This window comes from Manihot esculenta, chromosome 3 (genome assembly GCF_001659605.2).
Source record: "Manihot esculenta cultivar AM560-2 chromosome 3, M.esculenta_v8, whole genome shotgun sequence".
NCBI lineage: Eukaryota > Viridiplantae > Streptophyta > Magnoliopsida > Malpighiales > Euphorbiaceae > Manihot > Manihot esculenta.
In genome coordinates this window covers 16036073-16060429 of record NC_035163.2, presented here as the reverse complement: position 1 = coordinate 16060429, position 24357 = coordinate 16036073, and the positions used below count along the sequence as shown (strand labels likewise).

The 24357-nt window shown below is 32.3% G+C and overlaps 2 protein-coding genes across 5 annotated transcripts; one reads left to right on the top strand and one right to left on the bottom strand.

Moving 5' to 3' along the window:
• Positions 1-10872: 10872 nt before the first annotated feature.
• LOC110610661 lies at positions 10873-14568 on the top strand. Of its 4 annotated transcripts, none has more exons than XR_002487252.2 (4): positions 10895-11289; positions 12280-12396; positions 12535-12973; positions 13857-14568. XR_002487252.2 is itself a non-coding variant. In XM_021750694.2 (3 exons), exons 1-3 carry the CDS (start codon positions 11110-11112, stop codon positions 12706-12708), a joined length of 471 nt encoding a protein of 156 aa, XP_021606386.1. In that variant the 5' UTR covers positions 10895-11109; the 3' UTR covers positions 12709-12990. The 4 variants fall into 4 exon arrangements, 2 of the variants coding, with proteins under 2 accessions (XP_021606388.1, XP_021606386.1); XR_006350142.1 differs by having other exon boundaries at positions 12535-12987; XM_021750694.2 differs by lacking the exon at positions 13857-14568 and having other exon boundaries at positions 12535-12990.
• A 3591-nt stretch (positions 14569-18159) lies between these two features.
• Positions 18160-23773, bottom strand: LOC110611342. Its single transcript, XM_021751605.2, has 9 exons — positions 23598-23773; positions 23438-23501; positions 21775-21902; positions 21618-21675; positions 21392-21526; positions 20721-21323; positions 20501-20644; positions 20286-20432; positions 18160-18887 (listed from the first exon to the last, which is right to left on the bottom strand). The coding sequence occupies exons 3-9, from the start codon at positions 21879-21881 to the stop codon at positions 18252-18254; spliced, it is 1830 nt and encodes a 609-aa protein (XP_021607297.1). The 5' UTR covers positions 21882-21902; positions 23438-23501; positions 23598-23773; the 3' UTR covers positions 18160-18251.
• Positions 23774-24357: the final 584 nt, after the last annotated feature.

The window sequence follows — 24357 nt, the reverse complement described above, 5'->3', positions numbered from 1 at the left end:
AATTTCGTGATATATAATAGATTATATGCATTAGAATTACGAGTATGTTGTATTGCATTTTATCTATGGATGTTAGATGGATATTGGATGATTCACTAGCTCATGATATGATTATGACATGTTTACAAACTATATATGTAATACCCGGCTAGACTCCGGTATCGGAATTCCTACCGTCCGGTGGAATCTCGGATGTCGGAAACCTCTAGAAGGGTAAAACCATGTATTTATAAAATGTTTTGATGTATTTTATGATTTTAAGTAAAAAGGAAGTTGAGTTTTGAATGAAAATAGCCTTGGAGGAAGACCCAGGTTCGGCCGCCGAATCCCAAGTTCGGCCGCCGAACGTGCATGCGCTTCGGGAGTGCTTTAGGCCCCCGAAGGCATAAGTGAGGGAAGTCCAGGTTCGGCCGCCGAACCTTAAGTTCGGCCGCCGAACATGGCATGCATGCGGAGGCACGTTAGGCCCCCGAAAGTGGTCTGGCCAGCCACCTATAAAGGGGTCCCCATGTCCGAACGGGAGAGCTTTTCTCCCCGTTTTCGGCCAAGGTGAGCTCTCCGCCGTCCCTCATCGATTTTGAGCTTCTTCCTTCGAATCTTCATGTTTTTCTTATGAGTTTTCACTTGGTTTGAAGATCTTTGAGCAAAAGAGCAAGTTTGGAAGCTTGGAGAACAAAGAGTGGATTTCTCCCTACCTCCAAGCTAGGATCGTCTTCCCTCTCGATCTTTAAGAGGTAAGCTTAGATCCAACCTTTCTTGCATGTTTTAAACAAGTTTTACTAAGATCTATGGGGTAGAAATGCATGTTAGGTTTTTGTTATATTTATGGGTTTATGTATGTTTATGAGCATTGTATGTTGGATATTCATGTTTGATGTGTTGTAGATGGGGTTTAGGATAGTTTGAAGCCCCTAGGAGCTTGTATGCTTGAGTATGCATGCTGTAGAATAGGAAAAATGCATGATTGAATGAGTTGGGAGGCGTTTATGCATGTTGAACTGAGTTTCTGCTCTTTTGGGAGAAACCAGGTTCGGCAGCCGAAGGTTCTTTCGGCTGCCGAACCTGCCTGTGGTAGCATGAATCGGCTGCCGAACCCTACCCCCGAAAGATGACTTTCGGCTCTGGAAGGGACTTTCGGCCGCCGAAGGTGCCGCCGAACATGCATGAGTTTCGTCTCTGGAGGGAACCTTCGGCCGCCGAAAGTGCCGCCGAAGGTGCATGGCTTTCGGCTCTGGAGAGCCTTTCGGCCGCCGAACCTGCCGCCGAAAGTGCCCTATTCAGCCCTCCTTTGCATGATTTCTATGATTGTTTTAAGGTGTTTTAGGGGGTTTTTGGGGGGTATTTTAGAGTCATGATCATAGATGTTTGGTCCCTCATTTGAGTCCACCTGTGTAGGTTCGGACCCGAGGAACCGAGGACCCCAGCAGTGAGTCAGTCGCTTCAGAGTCAGTAGAGCTTCAGCCAGAGGTGAGTGGAACTAAACTTAATGTTTTAGATTGAGAAATTAAATGAAATTTCAGCATGACTCACGCATCATGAATGCCATGAGATATATATTAGGGTGTTTGCATTAGAATTCACGAATATGTTGCATTGCATAATATGTTGTTGATGTGGATGAATGTTGAATGATCCATTAGCCCTCATATGCTATGACATGATGATATGATATGGAAGTCCAGGTGTGGCCTGCACTACGCCCCCGGCACAGTTGGTCATATATGATATGTTATGTATAAGAGAAAGACCAGGTGTGGCCTGCACTACGCCCCTGGCATGATTGGAATATGTAGAGGGCTAAGTGGTGACAAGTTCATCCTTGATATGATTAGTTGTGATGTGATGCATTCCATGAAAGCATGAATCTTTAATATAAATGTTTCATTATTCTGCTCACTGGGCTTTATAGCTCACCCCTCTCCCTTAACCCCTAGGTTTGCAGGTACAGGGTAGACCAGGAGGTCAGCAAGAGTAATGAAGTCATGGTCATATAATAGCTAGTGTGGACATGATAAATGTTGATATGTTATGTTGAGTACAGTTATGTAAAAGTATAGTATAGAAACGTAATGCAATGATGTCTATTGAGGTTCATAGTTGTGCTTGACTCTAATATGTTGTTAATCCCTTGGAGTACATGATTTTAATGATGCTTATGTAACCAAACTCAATATATGTGATGTCACCCTTTTGGGGCAATGATAAGACTCCACAGAGGAGTTAATGTTTATGTATAGTGCATGCACAGGTTGAGTTTGGTGAATGAATGAATGAAAGAATGTATGAATGTAAGGAAAAGTTCAAAATTTTATGTTTATTGTTGATCATGTATGGGATTAAACAGATTCACAGGATGAATGTGTGGCTTGCTACGGGTCCCGGCGGCCTTAAGCCGATCTGGATCCTAGCGCCGGTAGCGGTCCGATTTTCGGATCGTTACAATATATAATATGATGGATATGGAAGTCAAAGTCGAAGTCTATTTTATATCCTTGGCACTATGTTAAGAAAAAGACTAGGTTGGATCATTCTATACATCTAACACTATGGTTTTATGTTTATGTTTCAATAGAAAATCCTGAAGAACACTTGTTGTGGACTGGACATAAATGGACATGTGAAGGACTACAAATGACAAGTCTATCATGATGTAAAATGTCTGTATTGTACTACATTCATTTTGGAACATCCTTTTTATTTAAGGATTTTAGACATAAAAGACCAAAACTTATGTTTAATCACGATATAGTCAAAACTTTCAATAATACACCCAAATATTTTAATTTGTTTTGTAATTATTTCAACTCTTAAAATAATTTTGATCAATTTTAAATCAATATATGTGTCATGCCATGTATTATTCGTTTACCTTTTTTAAATATTAATTAAATTTATGTAGACAATCATTTTAACCATATATCCTAAAAATATTTTACTCTTATTATTATAATCTCTAATTTAAACTCTAAAATCCCTAATTTAAAACTAGCTAGATTTAGAGATTTATTCAAAATAGAGATTTTAAATTTAAATTAGTGATTAGAAGAGTAAGAGCTAAGTTCTTTTAGTGTATATGGTTAATTAAAATTAAAGAATTACTTACATAGAGTTAACTAATATTTAAAAAGGATAAATAAATAACACATGACATATGACATGCACACTTAATTAAATTTGATCAAAATTATTACAAAGGTTGGTTACAGTTGGAAAAAAGTTAAAAAGTTTGAGTATAATATTAAAAATTTGGCTATAATCATTATTAAACATAAAATTCCAATTGGATACATCATTTTAGAGATTGACTATAACTGCAATAAATTTAAAAGTTTAAATTTTGTCATCCAAAATTAAAAATTTTGGTTATAATTGTGATTAAACGTAAAGTTTTGGCATTTTATATCTGAAAACACTTTATTTGAATTAATAATATATGAATATTTCTACTTATTAAGCTATTTAAGTAGATTATTTCTTTTCACTAACCGTAGGTTTATAGAATCAGAAGTAGAGTAGAAGGCCTCAAAGGATAAAGTATGGTTTTATTCTTTTAATAGTAATTGTAGTGGACATATAAACTAAATTATTGTTTGAGTTATGCTATGCCTTCAGTATCAGTTTCATATTCTAGATTTTACATGATCTCCTATGAATGTAAAAGTTTTAATTATTATGTGTATCTATTTTTGAACTTTAAGTTATGTGTATGATATATGTATGGAGCATTTAATAAAAGCTTCTAGTACATGATTATATTCTAAAAGTTTTATACATGTTGAGTTGATTGTTGATGACATTTTATGTACATTGTTGAGATCATTTTGAGTTTTTATCAAATATACAAGTTATATATTAGGTTTGTTACGAATTTCGGTAATCTTAAGTCAATTTGGATTCTATGCCGGTACAGTTCTAATTTGGGGTTAGTACACATCCAAAAATTCACATAAGAGGTACAAGAAACACATGAACCAAAATCTGCATCACCAAGAATACAAAGACAAACCATTTATCAAAATTGTGTAATGCAAAATTAGGACCACATTTTTCACAATAGTATAAAATCACTCCTGAATCTAGGCTTCATTAGACTATTGTTTTATGAATCAGTAAAAGCTTGTCACATTGTATAATGATGAATTTCCTAATTTAATACAACCAATAGAAGTCATGATTATTAGAATTATTATAATAATGAAAATTAAATGAGTTGATAATAAAATGTTTTGAAAGAAAAGGGCAAACCTCCATTATATACCTGGCAAGGGTAAAAAAAAATGTTTTGAAAGAAAAGGCCATCTTGGCTAAAAGGTCCACCCCTTCACTATTGCTCTGGCTACCTGACGAAGTTCGCAGCTGCCTCGCCCGTCCCTGACCTTCTCTATTAAGGACCGAACCTTTTCCTCATATTTGATGATGTTTAGTTCTCAGACTTTTAATTGTCCCTCGCACTGATTAACAACCAATTGTGAGTTATTAAAAACAATGAATTTTTGGATACCTAGCTTCTTAATGATTTTCAGGGCCATTATCACAGTTTTATACTCGGCTACGTTATTGGTAGCATTGAAGGCGATTTTTGCTGCATACAGAAGCTTTATACCGATTTGGGAATGCATTAGGATCCCAATTCCTAAACTCCCAGCCCCACAAGCCCCATCTGCCTGAACCTTCTATTCCTCTAGAGTCGCTTTAGAGTACTCTGAAAGTTCTAACGATGGAGCCATCTCCGCAAGAATCGGCTAGTACCTAGGTTTTAATTGTCTTGGAATATACATGATATCATAGGCCGACAAAATTACTGTCTAGGTGGATAATCGTCTTGATAACTCTGGTTTGTGCAAAACCTTTCATAGAGGGTAATCAGTTCTGACTTCTACGATGTATGACTCGAAATATGGTCGCAACTTTGTGGCCGACATCAGTACTACAAATGCCAAATTTTCAAAAGGATAATTCAACTTTGCTCTTTTCAAAACTTAGCTGGTGTAATATATTGGGCTTTGTTCCCCATTGTTTTTGCGAATGAGCACCGAGCAAATGGTTTCTTGCACCATACATAAATATGGAAACAAAACATCGCATTCGACAAGCAGGCTTAGTAACGGAGGAGATGATAAAAATATTTTTAGACTTTCAAATGCCTCTGTACACTCTTTCCCCCACTCAAACTTACATTTGCCTTTTAAGGTTTTGAAGAATGAGAGACACCTTCTGACTGAGCATGATATGAATCGGCCCAGAGCAGTGACTTGCCTATTTAACCTCTGTATTTCTTTGATGGTTTTGGGTGCTTCCATGTTTTGGATAGCATTAATCTTCTTAGGATTTGCCTGTATGCCCCTTTCTGAGATGATATACCCTAGAAAATTCCCAGCATTTACCACGAAGATACCTTTTTCTAGGTTCAGCTTCATGCTTGCCTTGTCCAGGACATCAAACACTCTCCATATATCCTCCGGGTGTTCTTACAATAATCAGCTTTTTACCACCATGTCGTCTACGTATACTTCGATGGTTGATCCCACCATGTCCTTAAAGATTCTTGACACCAACCTTTGGTACATGGCTCTTGCATTTTTTAAAATAAAAAGGCATTACCTTGTAGTAGTAAACTCCTTTGTCTGTTATGAACCCAGTCTTCTCTGCATTCTCAGTATCCATCATGATTTGGTGGTATCCTGAGATGGTGTCAAGGAAGGAGACCACCGCATGACCTGAGGTCGAGTCCACTAATCTATCGATGAACGATAATGGATAATGATCTTTCGAACATACTTTATTTAGGCCAATGAAATCCACACACATACTCCACTTTCCGTTTATCTTTACCAAGACTACATTAGCTAGCTATGTGGGATACTGCACTTCATTTATCAATCCTATGCTCAAAAACTTATCAACCTCCTCTTTGATTACTTGCTGCCTTTCTGGTGTGAACGAAATGATTGGACTGATTTAATGTTCTTATCAACATATAGCTTATGGGTAAGAAGAGTCGGGTCTATCCCTATTACATCCTTCGGGGACCAAGCAAAGGATGACACTTGGTTCTTTAGCAACTCTACCAGATGAGTCCTTGTTTCGCTAATTAGCGCAATGCCGAATCGTACCTTTTGCTTATTTTCTATTTGGATCTCCTCTACCGGGTCTATTGGTTTTGGTTTTACGTGAGATTCTAACTTTTTCAGCAAGTCGATGGGTATGGTTACTTTCCCGAGACTTTTTGCTGGGTATCCGTAACCTTCTTTGGCTAACCTAGAATTGCCTCAGACCACTGCTATTCCCCCCTGGAGCTGAAAGCTTAAAGACACATAGCACTCATATTAATAACGATACCATGGCACTTTAGGATTGGATGATCGAGTATCACATTGTACGCAAATGAGATATCTACCATCGTAAATAATGCATACAATTCTCACCTATATTTCTCATCATCCAATACCAGGCGAAGGTTGATGGTACCCAGTACTGCCACGGTCTTAACTCCTAATCCTACTAAAAGATAGAAAACTCTGACAAGACTGCTTTTATCTAAGCCTAACTTGTTAAAAATAATTAAGATGAGGAGAATAACAGAACTACCCATATCTACGACTACCTGCCTTACCTCGTACTAGTTTAGGAGAATCTTAACGACCAGATGATCATTTTGAAAGAATCCAACCACTTTGTTTGTAGGATCGAACCTTATCCATGGTTTTTGATGGACAGACAAGATATCTTCTACCACACACTTATTTTTTCCTTTGCTCTTTTCAGGCCCTCCCGTAATGATATGTATGATTCTGATTATTTTGAGATATTAGAGAGGAAAATTTTTTTTTCTAGAAAGAAAAGGAATAAGAGACCAGTTTTAATCCAAATGACCAGATAAAGTTCAATGGATTCTCAGCAATGAAACTAAATGATATTGCTGAGATTAGATTGATGACGTGGCTGAAATGGAGCTACGTTGTGATTAGTTAGAACCTGCAAGGAAGAGAATGTGAGGTGGTGGTGGGTGCCCATAGCAGTCACTTCGATACTCAAGTTAGTATCTTGAAGAGTAGAGAGAATGTGATGAATTGCTTAAAGTTTCAGTGTTAGAGAATAGCGTACCTTTACTTCTGCCATTCCTCTCTTTTTATACTGTAAGAATGTGCAGATAAATATAATATTTCATGATTATTTGATAGTGATGTGGCCGACTGCTTGATGAGTGATATCGTCAGTTAATAAGTTGTCAATCCTGCGATTATAGGTATAATAGAGATATGCTATGTTAGAAAACCTAGAGATTATTGCAACCCAAAACTACGCAGCGGAAAATAAAAATCTTTGGTTCCCCTTTCAGGATCTGAATGCTTCATTTAATTCGAAATGAAGGATAAGAGACAAACCTATTAGACTCGACGAGAAGATACAGTTCCGGACTGATGGTGCTGCTTCTAAAACGAGCACCCTCAATGGTATCCACACGAACGTTTCCATCTGGAGTGCTAGCTCTCTCAATGATTGGATAAGCTATGTGCTCCCAATCTGCAGCCCAAAAAAATGATCACGCTAAAAACCTTACTCATGCAATTCACAGAAGAAGTTTTATTCGTTTTTTAGTCTTTTTGTTTTCCCACACTTCTTTTCGCAGAAGAGTTGTGTTCATAACCAACTATCACAATCTCGCAGATACTCAAATATCTATGTGATAAGTCCTTTTTTAAAAAGGAAAATGGAAAACGGAAAACGGAAAATGAAAATTTTTTTTATTTATAACAGTTACAGATAGACTGCAGATCTTTTAAATATTATTATCTTATAATAACAAATAATTAATATTAATAATAATAACATCTTTATTGTTATTAATTATACTAATGGGCTTTTAACCCATTAATATGACATAGCACATCAACAATATTCTTTTGTGTGTGACCCAATAGGCTTGCATTAATTAGCAATAGGCCCAGTCCCACAAGGCCCATAAATTATAAGCGGTCTCTAGTAAGACATTATGACTGCCCAATTAATATGAGGATCGATAGTCCGATAAAACCTAATAAATACAACATGAATTAATCCCTTTGTTACATGATATCTAGTTTGAACCTAAGTCATGGTTAATGTCAAACTTATAATGTTCAAACTTATGATTTCTCGATCTCTAAGTAGACTGATAAAACCAAATGATATTGATCACACTATCAATTTATTTGTGTATGGACATGCATTTCTCAGTCTCACTTATCAAGAGGCCTAGAAGATATCTCTCTCAAAGAGAGGGACAAATTCTATCTTGATTGTTCAATATCCTTTACATAATTTCTATTATGCTCAATCATAGCTTTTATGATTATTCGATTAAAGACAATGTTTGGTTATGTTAAAACATAACCGTCCTTATGTTGGAAACTATAACAATATCAAGTCAAATGATTAAAATATAACTATCTTGAGATGCACTTATGACAATAACCTATGTAGTGATCTCAATGTGGGTCCATCCAGTACTTTGTTCTCTAACAAATATCTATGATTATTGAATTATATCAACATATACATAATTATCTCATGATTATCAATCAATAATCATACTAATCATATTTTATTATTATCACCATAATAATAAGCAACCAGGGATATTAATCATTATTACGTAACATGCAAACAAATAATAATGATAATAAAATCTATTTTATTAATAATCAAAATGACATATAAAAAAGGTGCAAGATAATGATTTAGAGCAAATACAGTAACACGCTGGACTGTGTCTATTAACGGTAATTTCGTATTAGGACTTGTCTTATCGAAGGAAAGGCGAGTCCTGATAATATATAGGGTGTTATGATATTCAGATCTTCATTCCTGCAGAATAAATACATTTTCCACTTACCAGACCCTTGTCACATGGATCTATCTCGTATTAACAATTTATAGCTTAGTTTCGACGATTGTCATGTACCATCAATAATTTAAAATATTTTTTAATTAAATATACTTAATAAATTACGTTTTTACCAAAAATATTATTTACTTATCAAGTATTTTAATAAAAATACATACTTGTTTAAGTTCATATAAACTAAATAAGCATTAATCTTTTATTTCAAATGATTCATTATTTAAAAGGAATTCAAATTAAATATTATAAAATTATATTATTTTTATTTGGAATGCTTAATTTAAAAAAATTTAAAAAATTAAATTCTTTTTTTTAATTTTTATATTCAGCAAAACTAATAGTGTAAAAATTCAATTTCCTTAAATTTCCGTGGGAATTGATTTTAAATTAAAAAGTAAATCTTGCGAAAATTATTAGAATTTTATAAAAAATAATTTCATTTAAAACTATTTACATCAAAATTACCTAAGTAGCCTTTGAAAACTATTTTTTTATTCTTTTTTTTATTTGTTTTAATTTTTAAATTTATTTTTTATTTTTTAATTAATAATTGCTCTATTAAAAAAATTATTTTAATTTAATATTGACTATTAATATTTAATACATATATAATTAATATTAAAAAATTTATTATATTAAAAAATAATCTTTATAATTTTAATGATAAAAATTATGTAAAATTTAGATTTTAAATTTTGTTATAATATTAAAAATATTTTTTTAAATAAATGTGATAAAACTGATTTTTATAAGAATAAGTATTTATGTTTAATTTAAAAATAATAAAAATGATGAAAAATAAATTAATTTCAACTTATTATTAATTTATTTAATATAAAAAGAGTTGAATTGAATTTAAACTGATTTCAAACAAATGAATTTATTTGTAAATAGAAATGAATTGAACTCCATTAATAGAATTCAATTATTTTCTTTGAAGAAATGGATACCAAATAAAGGTTAAAAGAATTTAATTTTATTGATATAATTCAATTATTTTATTATAAAAATACATATCAAATAAGAGTATAAAATTTTTATTTTTTAAAATAAAAAATTTTCAAATTAAATATAATTAAATTTGTATATTTCAAAAAAAATTTATTAAAGAATAAGTTAATTGAATTAAATTCTTGTGAATTTTTTTATTTCAGACAAAGAACAAGAATCTATTTAGCATTATTATTATTAGAATTGACAAAAATATTTTTTTTAAATATTAAAATGTATTTTTAAATTATTTTTTATTATAAAAAAATAAAATAATGAAATAACTTTTTTCAAATAACTTTTTTAACGGCTTCTAAAATGATATTTAAAAAAAAAACATTTTTCTAACATCTAGACTCGACGTGAAATTTAAATGTTTATAAATTAAATTAAATTCTATAAATACTTAGAAGTAAGGATGAATATTTAGTTAAATTGAATTAAATTAAATAAATTAAAAATTAAAATTAAAATTTTATGAAAATCGAATAAAATTAAAAAGATTAATTTATTTTAATTAAATTTGATTTAATTTATTGAGTTTATCTCATTCGATTTTATTTATTAATTTTTTAATAAATTTTTTATTTTTTATATATTATATTTAATATTATAATATTTAATTAAAATATTTCAATATTAATTAATGTATGATATTTTTACATTATCAAAACGATATAATATTATAAAAAATAATTTTGTTTGATTTTATTAAATTTATTTTTTTAAGATTAAAATTGAATCAGAATTAAATTAAAATAATTAAATATTTTTAATATTTAAAATTGAAAAAATAATAAAAATTAAATTAAAATTTAAAATTTATTAATTTTATTTAATTATTACGATTTGTTTCGAAGACTAATATAATATAAAGGGTTCCGAATGAAGTTTTATCCTAATTGGGAGCACTATTCTCATAAGCAAAAGCAAGGAATAAATATGTTGCAAAGTATAGCCCACAAAAATACAATATTAATAAGGATCGTCTTTCTTCCCCGTTCACGAATTGGACTCTCTCTCTCTCTCTCTCTCTCTCTCTCTCTCTCTCTACTCTTTTCCATTTCCATTTTCATTTTCATTTCCATTTCCATTTCCATTTTCATTTCCATTTCCATTCCTTTCTACAAATGAGACAAACGAAATTGTAAGCAAATTGTTGATTATGATACCCAAAATCAAAAATTAGTATTATAGTAGGGAGGTCCTCCAATTGGATTGGAAGTGGAAGAGAGATGTCGCTGAGGATTAAGGCTGTGGTAGACAAGTTCGTTCAGGAGCTGAAGGAAGCTCTGGATGCTGATATTCAAGACAGAATTATGAAGGAGAGAGAGATGCAAAGTTATATTGAAGAGCGTGAACGCGAAGTCGCAGAGCGCGAAGCTGCTTGGAAGGCTGAGCTCTCTCGTCGCGAGGTTCTTGCATTTTCCTTTTTTTTTTTTAATTGCTTTTATCCACTGCTTGTAACATTTTATGTTTTCATGTACTCGAATTACAGGTTTTGGTTCTTGGAAAATCTTGGGTTTTTAAGGCTTCTTTTGAATAAACTGGATTTTATGAAATTTATAGGGTCTGCCAATCGATATTCACAATGGGATTGCTTTCATTGTGGTTTATAAAACTGCAATTTCTAAATTGAAATTCACATCCCTTGTTTTTTTTGTGCAAATCACTCCTATCTGAAGAAACCCTCATCTGTTTCCTAGTGTGATATTACAACTTGTCTCCCATATTACTTGAAGGGTTCTTTTTCTGAATGTTAGATAATGGCTAGAAGGTGATCTAAAGTTTACAAGAAAATTGGAAGACTGTTTTTAATGAGAGTTAGCCTTCCTCTTTTTATAGATTATTTATCTTCCACCTGCGGATATATGTGGGGTGATGTGTAGTGATAAACATTAAGGTGCTGGTATTAACATAAAGCAGTTGCTTTTTGAACCTTCACTGTTTTTAGGTGCAATATATTTGGGTTGTTGAAGTATGTTCTGATACCTAAAAAGTTGCAGCAAGTTCTCGTTTTGATTAGTTATCTGGTGTGAACTTCTAATCAATGTTTAACATATAGTGTTTTGATTAAGTATAACTTTGAATTGGATTATTTCTTATAACGTATTGAATTTAATTGAGATAGTTTTGGATAACATAGCTCTTCTATATGCGCCTCACTGAATTGCTACTTTAATGGATGTGCCACATCATGACATTTCAATATAGAAGCTGTTTCCTAATTCAGATGTTGCATTGTTGATAATTATTAGAGAGAGAGTTCTTATTATTCTTATACCTTTATTCTCTAAGTATTAAACAACACATGCTCTTATTTCCCCATCATCTGTGCAAATTCTTGTATTCTTGGAATCTTGTCGACTTAGTGGTTCTTTAGTGGGTTTTGATTTCCTATGCAGAACCTTGGATTTGACTGCTGGTTGGCATCTGTTGGAAAGTTCAAATTACACACCTTTACTAGTTTTTTTATTGAGGCATGGAGTGCTGCGCAGCTAATAAATGAAGTCTCTTTCTTGGTAGTTTTTGTCTTTGCTGTGTTTGTGTTGTTGGGAAATTGCTTGTGTGTTATGAAACTGCTTAATTGTCTTCATCTGTCTTTGTATGATAATTTTCTATTAATAACTTCTCAACTATTACATCTTTGCTTCATTCAGGCCGAGATTGCTCGTCAAGAAGCAAGGCTGAAGATGGAAAAAGAAAATCTTGAGAAAGAGAAAAGCGTTCTAATGGGAACTGCATCAAATCAAGATAATCAAGATGGAGCTCTTGAAATCACTGTAAGTGGTGAAAAGTATAGATGCTTGAGATTTGCAAAGGCAAAGAAATAGGCTTTAGGAAGAAAAAAAAACCATATCCTGTTCTACTTGGCCAAAACCATATCCTGTTCTACTTGGCCATTGGCTAGAACCAAAAAGAGAGGACAAGTGGGCAAGACTTCACAAATGTAATATGCATTCTTTCTTTCCTTTAGCCACTCTGCTAGTAGGCATTTGATTTGTTTCAAACACAAAATATGTACATGCAAGTGAGCGTCAGTTCTGCAGAAAGTGATGATGCTCCAAAGCCATGTTCTTTAAAACCAATAATGAAAAGGTCAGTGATTTATGGTATGTGATGCTGTTACTATTATTTCTTTTATTATGAACTTACCTTATTATCTTTTTGCAATTGCTGCTTAGTAGAGGTTAAATAACCATGATACAAGCAATTATATTTTCAATTTGAAACCATTACATCCCTTGACTTGATTTTCTTCAACTTTGTGTAGTGTTTTATTATTATTATTATTATTATTATTAACTTTTTTTTTATCCATGGTATTTTTTTTCTAGAATCTTAATTTGCCACTTATTTATTCTCTACAGAATTATATAAATACAAGTTATTCAGATTGTATAATTTATTTGTTTAGTCAATATAATATTTACTTGTAAAATTTTAATATAAGCATAAAAAATTATAGTAAAATTATTTTATCCTCCTAATGTAGTTATTTAAATTTAAACTATAAAATAGGATGAAAAAGCAATTATACTCGACTTAAGTATAATTTTATATATATATATCAATTAACTATAATTCACAACTATCTTCATAAAAAAAAAACTTTGATAATAAGAACCCTAGTCTTCTTCTCTCGCTCTAGTTTCTTCTAGAGAGAGATTTTTCTCTCAATAGCCTTTGGTTTCTTGAAGTTTCATCTCCCTACATTTGTTTAGTCGGTTCCCCCCTGCCTAGCAGAGAGGGACCTTTGTCTTCCTACTGCTTGAAGAGTGAGCATCTCTCCTCACTTTTGGGTGGTGTTTTATATACTCGTTTGGTTCTAGCAGATTGGGTGGAAAACTTACGAGATTCTATAATATACAATTCCATCCAGGTTTTTTTCTTGTTTCATTAGTAGATTGGTTACTCTGGTTTATGATGCCTGTGGATTTACCATTTTTTTATTCTTGGTGACTTTGGTGGTTGCATGTAGTGATGTTTACAATCGGAGACTTCCAAAGTTCGTATGCAAGATGAAGTTGTCGTAGTCTGGTGAAAGGTGGTTCGATGGTAGTTCATGGAGCAAGCCTTAGAAGGGGCAATAGGTCACCAAAGAACAATTCCTCATTTGGAAGCCTTCATTTTGTTCTAAGTCTCCCTTGACCCAAAGCTTAGTGGTTTGTAGCAATTCTTTCTTGAAGCGACTGTCCATCCTCCATCCCCGTGAGATCTACATGTGCTTTAAGTTTGAGCATGATCTTCTTTGTCTGGGGACGATAGTTTTTTATGTAGGTTTATGAGTTCTTGTCGCTATGGGCTTCAATGTGTGTTTGATGGGCGTTAAAGGCTACAGTAGCAAGGAGGCGAGTTTTTATCAATCTTTTATCTCCCTTTCCTAGGATAGCCAGAGTTACCAAGAAAACTGGTGCAGTTAGTTTTTATCTTTGGATCCTTTGTCGGATCTAGTTATGTTTTTTGAGTTCTAGTGCTCAAAATTTTTATGGGATTTCCTTGGTTTATATATGTAATTGGGCCTTAGTTGTTTTATGATGTTTCTAAATGTAGGCCTTTGGCCATGCATTTTATTTCCTTTAATGGATATTTGTGTTTGAAAAAAGAAATATTTACATGAAAAATAGAAGAAGAGGAGAGAGAAGAGAGATGGTGGAGAGGGAAAGAGAGGAAGTAAAATTAGGGTTATTTTGACTAATTAGTCTGAGGCAATCAACTATTTTTTTTTCCGGAGAATATCTGAAAATATTTTTTTGATAAATATTTTTTTAAAAATAACATGTTTTTTATTTTTAATTGTAATATTAAAAAATAAAATATATTAATAAATTTATATATATATAATTTAATGGTATAAATAATTTTGTTACAAAAATTATTTTTTTAATAAAAGTGAATTTTTATAAAATTAATTTAATTTTCTTTTAGTTAAGAAAATATTTTTTTTATGGAACTTTTTTTTTGAGCGCATCTATCAAAAGCGTTGGAGGACGACGAGAAAAAGATGCGACGAAGGATGAAGTTGGTTTGTTAAATCATCTGTTGTTGGGCAAGTGTCCGTGGTTCTTGAAAAACTCGTGTGGCATTTGAGAAGCTACGGGCAGCAGATAGCTTTTGAGAGTGCTTCAATAATTAAGGTTTTATAAAAGTGAAAAACGGTGTCGGTCTATGGGAGGTAAAAATCGGTTTTAATATCAATTAATTGAATCAAAGCGGAAAATTAAAATTATTCAAATTAAAATCGAAATTGTATTGATATCTTTAAAAATTGAATAAAATACTAAATTAGATTAGTTTAATTCGATTAAAATTGGAGATTAATTTTGAAATTGAAGTCAAAATCAGAACTAAACATTTTTTCTTTGATTTTTAAGATTAAATTAGAAATTAAATTTCACTATAATTTCACTTCTTATTTTAATTTTAATTTTAGTTAAAATTTTAATTATTATACATAAATTACAATGTTCTTATATTTATTTTAAAATAGTAAATAATTTTAAACTTTTAGCATCAAAATAATAGTAAAATAATAACAGCAATATTTAAACAATAATAATAATATTATTAAAAATATTTTATATAATTCTTAGTAAGAATATCACATTATTTTATACATAGTATTTAATTATACTTTTAATTAAAGATATATGTGTAAATATAATATCTAAATGTATATTATGTGATTAACATATGATTTAATCATATAAATAAAAATTATAAAATAATTTAATATATTTATGACTTATATAACAATTTTAATTAATTACAAGTATATATATATATATAATTTTATTAAATTTATAAATGTATTTAACCACATAGATATAAAATTAGTTATTCGGTTCAGTTTCGATTGGATATAATTTTAAAATAATTTCAATATAGTTCTTGATAAAAAGCAAAAATAAATTATAACCGTAAATTTTAGTAAAAGTTACTTTTTAATTTTATATGATATTTTGGTTTGATTCGAAATTCACAAAAATAATATATAGTTCTAATCAAGATTGATCAGCACTCAACAATCTAGCTCCAGTTACAACCACGATCACAGTAAATATTAAATGGAACTTTTGATTTTCTTTTTAATGTGCAAATGAGTGTATAACCAAGATTAAACAGACAAATTATAAATAAAAGTATAAAAATTACAAAAATTAGAAAAGTCCAACCCTTTGAACAAATTGAATCAGAAAGAAATCAAGTTAGAAAATCAACCAAAAGCAATCCAATTCCCACCCTAGAAAACCGAGGAGAAATGCGCCTAATGCATTTACTATTGCTACGCTAAGAGAAAACACCCTTACACTTCGCCATTTCAAACTAGAAATAAATGCCTTGCAACACCAATAAAAAACAAAAAGAGCTCAATATAAAGAGAAAACAACTCAAATTTTTGGACTTTATAAATCAGGAGACACATCACCGGGAGAGATGAGGTGGAGCCCTTGCCTCTAAGCTATAGGGATTTTGATGAACAACAAAGCGACATTCATCTTGAAATACCATCGTCTACATGCAAGAAAACCTCCTATGTAAAAAAGAAATAATCTCTGTAGAACTGGTAGCTGACTATATATCATACAAAAACCTCCACATAAGAGCCCAAATTTAGTCTCAACCATAAAGAAGAAAAAGAAAAAAATAGAGAGAAAAAAGTATTAAACTCATGCTCTGGGAGGTGAGAATAAACCACTAATGGAGAAAATCTAAAATCAAATACACCATCAATGACAAACTTAAATACGACATTTTTTGATAAAGGAAGTCGAATTCAAAAAGTCTTTGACCATACTATTGCTCTCTTTTTCTCTTTTTTTTTTTTAAATTAGTTAGACTTTAAAACATTTGTTTCATAAACTTTATTTTTAAGTCCTTATAACAATTAGGTTAGTGGCCACATGTCAATAAAGAGACAATAAGTTTTTCTTTTTTTTTTTTTTTTTTTAAATTGAGAGGAAGAAACTATCCTAATACATTTGAGATCAATATAAATACCTTTCACAGTTCGCTCTAAGTAGAGGTTAGCAAAGACAATAAGACGTTACTAACCATTCATTTTCTTTTTTTAGTATAGTTACTAATCATTTATTCATAAGTGTATGTGTGTGTCTTTTAAAATTATCTGACAATCACAGGAACACAACTTTTTCTTCTCTTCTGGTTTTTAAAGTTCTAGCCTTTTAGACCTTTTGGCTACTCCAAATTTTCTCTACCTGGCTGTCAGTTCCTTCTCTCCACTATTAGGTTGGATGTTTATAATTTTTCTTTTAGTGTTTTTCCTTTTCTGGCATTGGTCCTTTCTGGTTGAGAGGGTCTTTTTTGGCTGCCTTCTTGTTTCCTTTTCTTCTTATTTTCTTTAGATTTGTCTGTTAGAGTGTATATTCTATTTGCAGGTAAAGGTTGTTTTTTTTCTGTCGTCCTGAGTCTCAGTAGTTTGCATGTTATCATTTTTTCTTTGGAAATGTTTAAATTTACTTAAAAATCAAAGCATCTCTGGAGTATTTAGCCGATCTACGAGTGGTAGATGGTCGATCTTAAAGACTAGTTTGAGCGGATAAGGGCACTGCTTGGTTCCTTTTGTAGAGCTCTACTGATGGATGGTTTGGTTCCTCTTTTAAGTTCTAACTTGGCTAGCACTTGTAGCGCATGGAGAGAAGATTGTCGAGGACCTCTTTGTGCTCCTTTTGTGGCTAAACCATTTGGTTCTAGTGTTGGGTGCTTCTCACTTCGTCTATGTTTTGATGCTCTTGTGATATATATAATAATTATGTATCAATAGATTTATGGGTTTTTCTCTAGTGTAAAAGCATTTCTCTTTCGTTGAACAAAAGGTTCTTTTTGTTTTGGGCTTTGCCGAAACTAAGGGTGGAATAATGCTTAACTTCTGTTGCTTAACACCTAAATTTTTCGGTAGTAGTTTTTTACTAATTTATTTGTATTTGAACTTTTTTTTACCCACGCTTATTTTTCTAATGTATTGGATTAAGCTTTTTTTTTTACAAAAGTTTTATAAATAAAGGTTTTATTCATTAATATATCTTTCGATAAAAAAAAGACCACGAAAATGAAAGCAAGAGTTTTACAAATAAAGGTTTCTTTGGAAAAAATCATACGATCCACGCCTGGAGAATTATTCAAAATGTATTAAGACTTGAATTATTCAAAATGTATTAAGACTTTAAAATCAAAATTAAAAGGAAATTAATATAAGTTTAATCTAAAATTTTTAATTCAAAAGCCATCTCGTATAAAATTCTCTTTGCAAATTTTGCTATCTCTTGGATAAAAATATGAACTTGTTTATATTTTCCACAAACAACAAATACAGTTATCGTCCATCATAATTTACATTGAATAATTCTAACAGCACCTAAGAACAACCTGCACCTGATTCCTTTGAATTCCATATACAAACCTCCAATTCAAGCTGCCCAGAATAACCTAGGAAACGAAAAGGAATCAAAAGAAAATCTATAGGGGGAAAACCTTCCACCCTTCCAGGAAAATACTCTGCCAATGATTTTAATCTAAGAGAGCTAACTCCTCTACCTGCCACAAGATCATACAAGAACTTTTCCTTTGATGAGCTTGGTCCAATACATGTTACCATTATCATATTCCCGATACTCTCGATGCTCTTGTTGAGGAGAAAAAGAATACCATCTTCTTCGGCTTGAAGAACAAGGAACTGTTCATTTATCCCCAAGGAGACAGACAAAGGATTGTTGTATCTGAAACGCCTTCCAGAATCCCAATGTTTGCTGCTGAAGTGTAATGACAATTGCTCAGATGAGCCGGTGAAGTTACAGTTTGGAAGAGGGCAAGCACAAGGTGAAAAGATGCATGTTTCTTCATGATCATTGTTATAATCCAGAGTTACATTACACCCATACTCCTTATTTCGGCATGGTTTTCCTGTTGATTCAGCAGTCGCATCAATTCCCCTGCACGCTATACTGCTAGTCATGAGATTGTTTGCAACTTTTATCTGCATAAAGACAGACATCTATAAAGTCATTGTTTTAAAGTATATATCCACTACAAAAATTGATCAGTTAAAAAGTAAAACTGGCAACAAGTACTACCTAAAATATTTTCTGCTTCATTTGAACCACCATACCCAAGTCATAACTTGTGCGAAAAAATCCATTTCACTATTCCATTATAAGTTTTTAATTTTGTTAATCAGAATGAATTGGTCCATCAGAATGCTTCCATCTAAACACAGATTCAACTTTCTAACAGCAGCATAAAGCAGAATTATGCAGATAAAAAAAAGAGGTCAATAGTTTTTTTGGGAACTTCATACTTATGGGTTGTGTATGTTTCACAGGTAAAGTTCAAATATGTTTTTCAAGTAAATCCTCAAATATTTGGTTTTTGTTTAGGTGATTGTTAGCTGAGCTGATACAGTTTTAGACATACTTTTCTGAATGAATTAGAATTTTATCACAAAGTAGGATTGATCTATGTTTCAGATGGAAAAAAAAAGCAAGTCTTGTAATAGCTTTCCAGTTTTAGAATGAACTTTCATTTCAAGTTTGTAATCTTTAAAAAGGTGAGAGCCTGTTAAGCTTACGTTTCTAGGTGAGACTCCAGAAAGATATTAGTCAAACTCTAACTCTCTAAGGCCTGATTAGTTTTACAAATGGGAGAGAGAGAGGGGCTAATATGAACTTTACCCCCTTATTCATTTTTAACTCTATTCTGGAAAAGAAACACTAATTTCTCTTAACACAAATCCCAAAATTATCTTTTTTAATCAAATCCTACTTTCCCGACAAGAAGGCTGTCCTATATTAGTAATGGAAAATAAAAACTGAGATCAGTACTGTGATTAAAAAAAAATATATATTGTCAAGATCCACAGGCATCACAAACCACCGACTGAAGGAGTGGAGGCAAAGCTGAGACTATGGCTTAGAGCTTAAATTCAAACAGGAGCTCCAAGTTTAAAGATTGCCGTACATAGGTGGGAACAAGGATCTTAATAAATAACATTTGTTAGCTCCTCGTCACCAAGGGCATGTCTAGTGGCTCGGGTGTGGTAAAGATAGAGGCTGAAGAACATCAAGCCATCAAGGGGGAAGAAAGAGAGAACTGATTAGCACTCCAACAGTAATATCCAGATTCATTCCTTATTTGACAGCATCTAAAAGAGAGCCGACCAGGATTAGATAAAAATATTCATACCATAATTTTTCAGTTCATCCAATCTCCAAGAATTCATATGCAGCTATTATTTATAGCATCTACTTCTACTGTACTGAAGGTTCTGCCCATAATATAAGGATTGAAATACAAAGACAGAACTATCTAAGGATTTTGAGTTGTAATACCAAAGTTCAAAACACATGAATATAATACAACTAGCATAACCAATGTATGGCATTATAATTTCTACCTTGTCTCCTTCTTGTTCAAAGACAGAGCCATGAGCAACACCAGTGCTTGTTTTCAATGTTGGTGAGACATCAATATGGTTCCTGTACTCTGATGACTCCATATTCGTGCAACTATACTTACATATCACCTGGACAGGAGCAGCAAGCTTAAACAAATCCATGTCAACATCAGCATTGGATGTTGCCAAGTTTCACAAGTTGAAATGTCAATTACCTCTCCAAAACCATAGCCACCTAGATCTCTTTCTCGTTTTTCTCTTTCCGTAATCTCTTCCTCACCCCATGAAGATAAACATGGTACCGGGGTAGGGACTAAAGCAGCAGGTCCATCGACTGAGACGCTCTCATAATAGAAGAGCTGAGAAACAGTAAAATTTCAGTGGATTTGTGATTGATGCAGGTGGATATCTGAACAGAAGTACAAACTATATCACCTGAAGAAACAAAAGACAGCCACCAACTGCACGCTGCTTCCCTTGGCGAAAGCGAGATACCTCCCGAACAAGACGGTCAAGTAAGAAGTTTCCCCAATTATACTGATGGATGACATCTATGTTTATCAGGAAGTGGAGAAATGAAGGACTAACATCCAGCCTTGCTGTTGGGGATAAAAGCGTGCCCAATGCATAGAGGACGAAAGATCTTTTAAATTCCTCTCCTGCTTCTGGAGCTTTCAGCCGCTCTTCCAAAAGGCGAACTGAAATCCCACGATTTGTAGCATTATAGCTTCGACGTAGGTCAGCAATTAAATCATCAGGCCCCGAGTTAACAACATCCTTCCCACTAGCAGCTAATCCCATCACAAACTCCACATCTTTTGGGGATATAGGAATGCGCTTACCACAGATCTCCAAGCTACGGCCTGAAGTATTAAACCTTTGCAATAGCCAAAGGCATAAGCTTCGGCGCAGTGTGCGGCATCTAAGGCCAAGAAGGCTGCCAAATCCCATGCTTTTCACAGCATCCTTTTGCTCTGTCGTAAGGTGCTGCAGCACATTAAATAAGCGTCCGGGAGAGCATCTTGTGACTAGCTTAGTCTGCATTATTTAGCTGTCAAATTGGTATAACTATAAAAAAAGAACACCAGAAAAGAACAAGAGCAAACCTGTTTCCTTGGCTTGGGGGCACGAGCAGGAGCTGTACTCAAATAATTATCCCACACTTCACGAGCACGCCTAGTATATGTTGCTTTCTCCTCCAAGCTCATTGACTTCCAAGCATCTGATGCTGCCTTTGTGGCCTGAAATGGCAGAAGCCATTGGTGATTGTAGCCTCCAAAAATACGTTATAGGCATTGTTCTATCAATTTCAATGGTAACCAGGAAGCTCACAGCTTTAAGGCCAGAGGACTCAGGATGTGAAGCACTGTACTCCTTGATAAACTCTCGGCTAAAACATTTGATGCACAGATATATACACAATTAAAAGCAACCCAAAGATGAATCTTCTTTAATTTAGGAAATAATAATCCTGAGAAAGCGTGATTACCTAAAATGCACCCATGAGCATGCAGGACGAGGAGTAACCAATTTCTTTTTCTTTTTCCTTTTCCCTTCTGATTCAATATGCTCTTCAGCCTTCCTCTTTGCCATCATAACATCTCCATCACTTGGTACCTGGCATTTGGATTTGAAAGAACAATTGCACTTTAGAAATGTTTATTTAGTGGTAAAAGGCCAAAAAAAAAAAATCTAAGGTCAGAATGAGTAGTAAAACAACAACTACAGAAAGGTACTGATTAACTTTGAAGACAGCATAAACAGCCATCCCGAGCACAAAGAGATTTAAGATCAAAGATTCATTTCCCATGGATGTACACATGCAATAGATACAACTAAACATATATGTACAGTTCACATGGAAAGAATCTCTTTCCACCAGTGAAAAATAAACATCAATCCAACCATCAAAGAAATATAAAAAAAATAACTATCTTATCTGCCATAACAATTCACGAGTGCGAAGGGGTGAAAATGAAAGGAAAAAAAAAAGGAAGCACCATGCTGATTTTGCTATATCAGTAAGGCGAAAAAGAAGAACAGATAAAGCAGGTCAGCATACCAAGAAATTTTGGAAATATTTACCAAAAGGGGAGGCATTAGGCACCCATGTCCATTATATATACATCAATCTCCACATTTAAAATAAAACCACAAAAAATAAGACATGTACAGGCAAAGAAACTAAAGGAAGAATTTTTTTTGAATGTTAAACATAAACAGGTTTTGAAAGTACTACTGATATATTAAAGATTTTATAAAATATTAATACTATTTTGTTAGGATTTTATTGATTCATGTGACACGTATTAATGTTTAGTAATTCTTTGTGACTTCTTGTGATCATATTTAACTTCAATACAATTTTTTCATAGTCTTGAATTAACATATTCAATAGTAGCTCAAATAGTAATGTCAAATAGGTCATTCATTTCATTCCACTTCAATTCCATATCAGCTATTTTCAGACTTTGGAAAACCTTCCCTTTTGTTTCTTGTTTTATACGAATTCCAACATTTCAAAACATAAGTCCCCAAACACTGGTTGCAACATCCCCAAGATAGTACTAGTTGGAACCCTCATCAAGCTTTTTCTTTAATCAATTGACATGGATGTATGTTTCCTTTTCGTTTGGTAAAATAATGTCCACGGTTAATTGTTTGATAGTGTGCCTTGTGTGATTTTGAGCATAAAGAAAATTAACAGTGCACTAAAGTTAACGGGTTTGCTGTGTTTTAAGGGTAAAATCTGAAATTCTTTGGGATTAAGGTTGAACAACTAAAGATAAGGGGTTGAAAATCAATGCAAAGTTGCAAAATCAAGATCTTCAAATCACAGTGACTGCAAATTACACAACTATGGTGTCTGAATTCAGCTTGAGACACAGCCGAGGCTGGACCAGATAATCAAACACGCAAAGATTGATTTCCCCATAGCCGCCAAACATTCTCCCACCCATGCTTGTCATGGTTTTAGTAATATCAATCTTCAACTGCTACAACTCGCTTGAGGCTAATCTCAAAAACATAATCAACTCATTACTTGCTCATAAGAACGCTGTCAATCAACTTCAAAATTGACAAAACATTCAAATCCCTCAAATTTCAATCAATTCCCAAAATTATTAAATATCTACAACATTAAATCGTACCTCAACTTCCAAATCAAAATCCCGTTTCAAGCTTTGAGAATAAACAAGGAGGAGAAGTAAAACTCTAGAAGAGAACAACAAAAAATAAAATACATAAACACAACCTACCTTCATTAGAGACCATTCTTAACCAAAAAGAACATTGGAAGAAGACGCAAACCTCAAGTTTGAATGAAGAAAAGATTCAATCTCCACCTGCCGTTTGGACCGAAGTTGATGAACTTCGAAATAGGATTCCGATACAAGGTTGCAGAGAAGTGTTAAGTAGCTCTCTTTCCCTCTCTCGGGAACAAGCCAGCAGCAGAAGTTGTTTTGTAAGTTTTTGTTTTTCAATTTTCAAATTATTTAAAGCGATAATTATTATCATGCCTAGGTGAGAGGCTTTGCTTAATTGATCCGATGGAATTAATTTGGAAATTTAATTTAAATTTTTATTTATTTAAATTTGATTATTTTTAATTTTAATTAAAAAATTAATTGAATTTATTAATAATAATAATATATTATTTTTTATAATATAAAAATATTAAATAGTATTTAAATATTTTAATTAAATTTTAAAATATTCAAAAATATAAAAAATAAAAAATTTATTATAAGACATAACTAATTAAATTAAATTAAATTAAATTGATTGGATTCAATTTAATTTTTATTTAAAATCAGTTTGATTCGATTTTTATAAATATTAAATTTTTAATTTTTAATTTATTTAATTGGATTTATTTTTAAATCAAATTAATTAAATATTTTACAATTTTGTACATTGATTTAATTAAAATTAAAATTAAAATTAAAATTAAAATATCTTTGTATTTTTTAAATTATATTAAAATATTTTTATAATATGATTACGTCAATTAAAATGACATCCATCCATTTTAATTATGTTTTATAATTAGTCTATATGAAAAGACTAA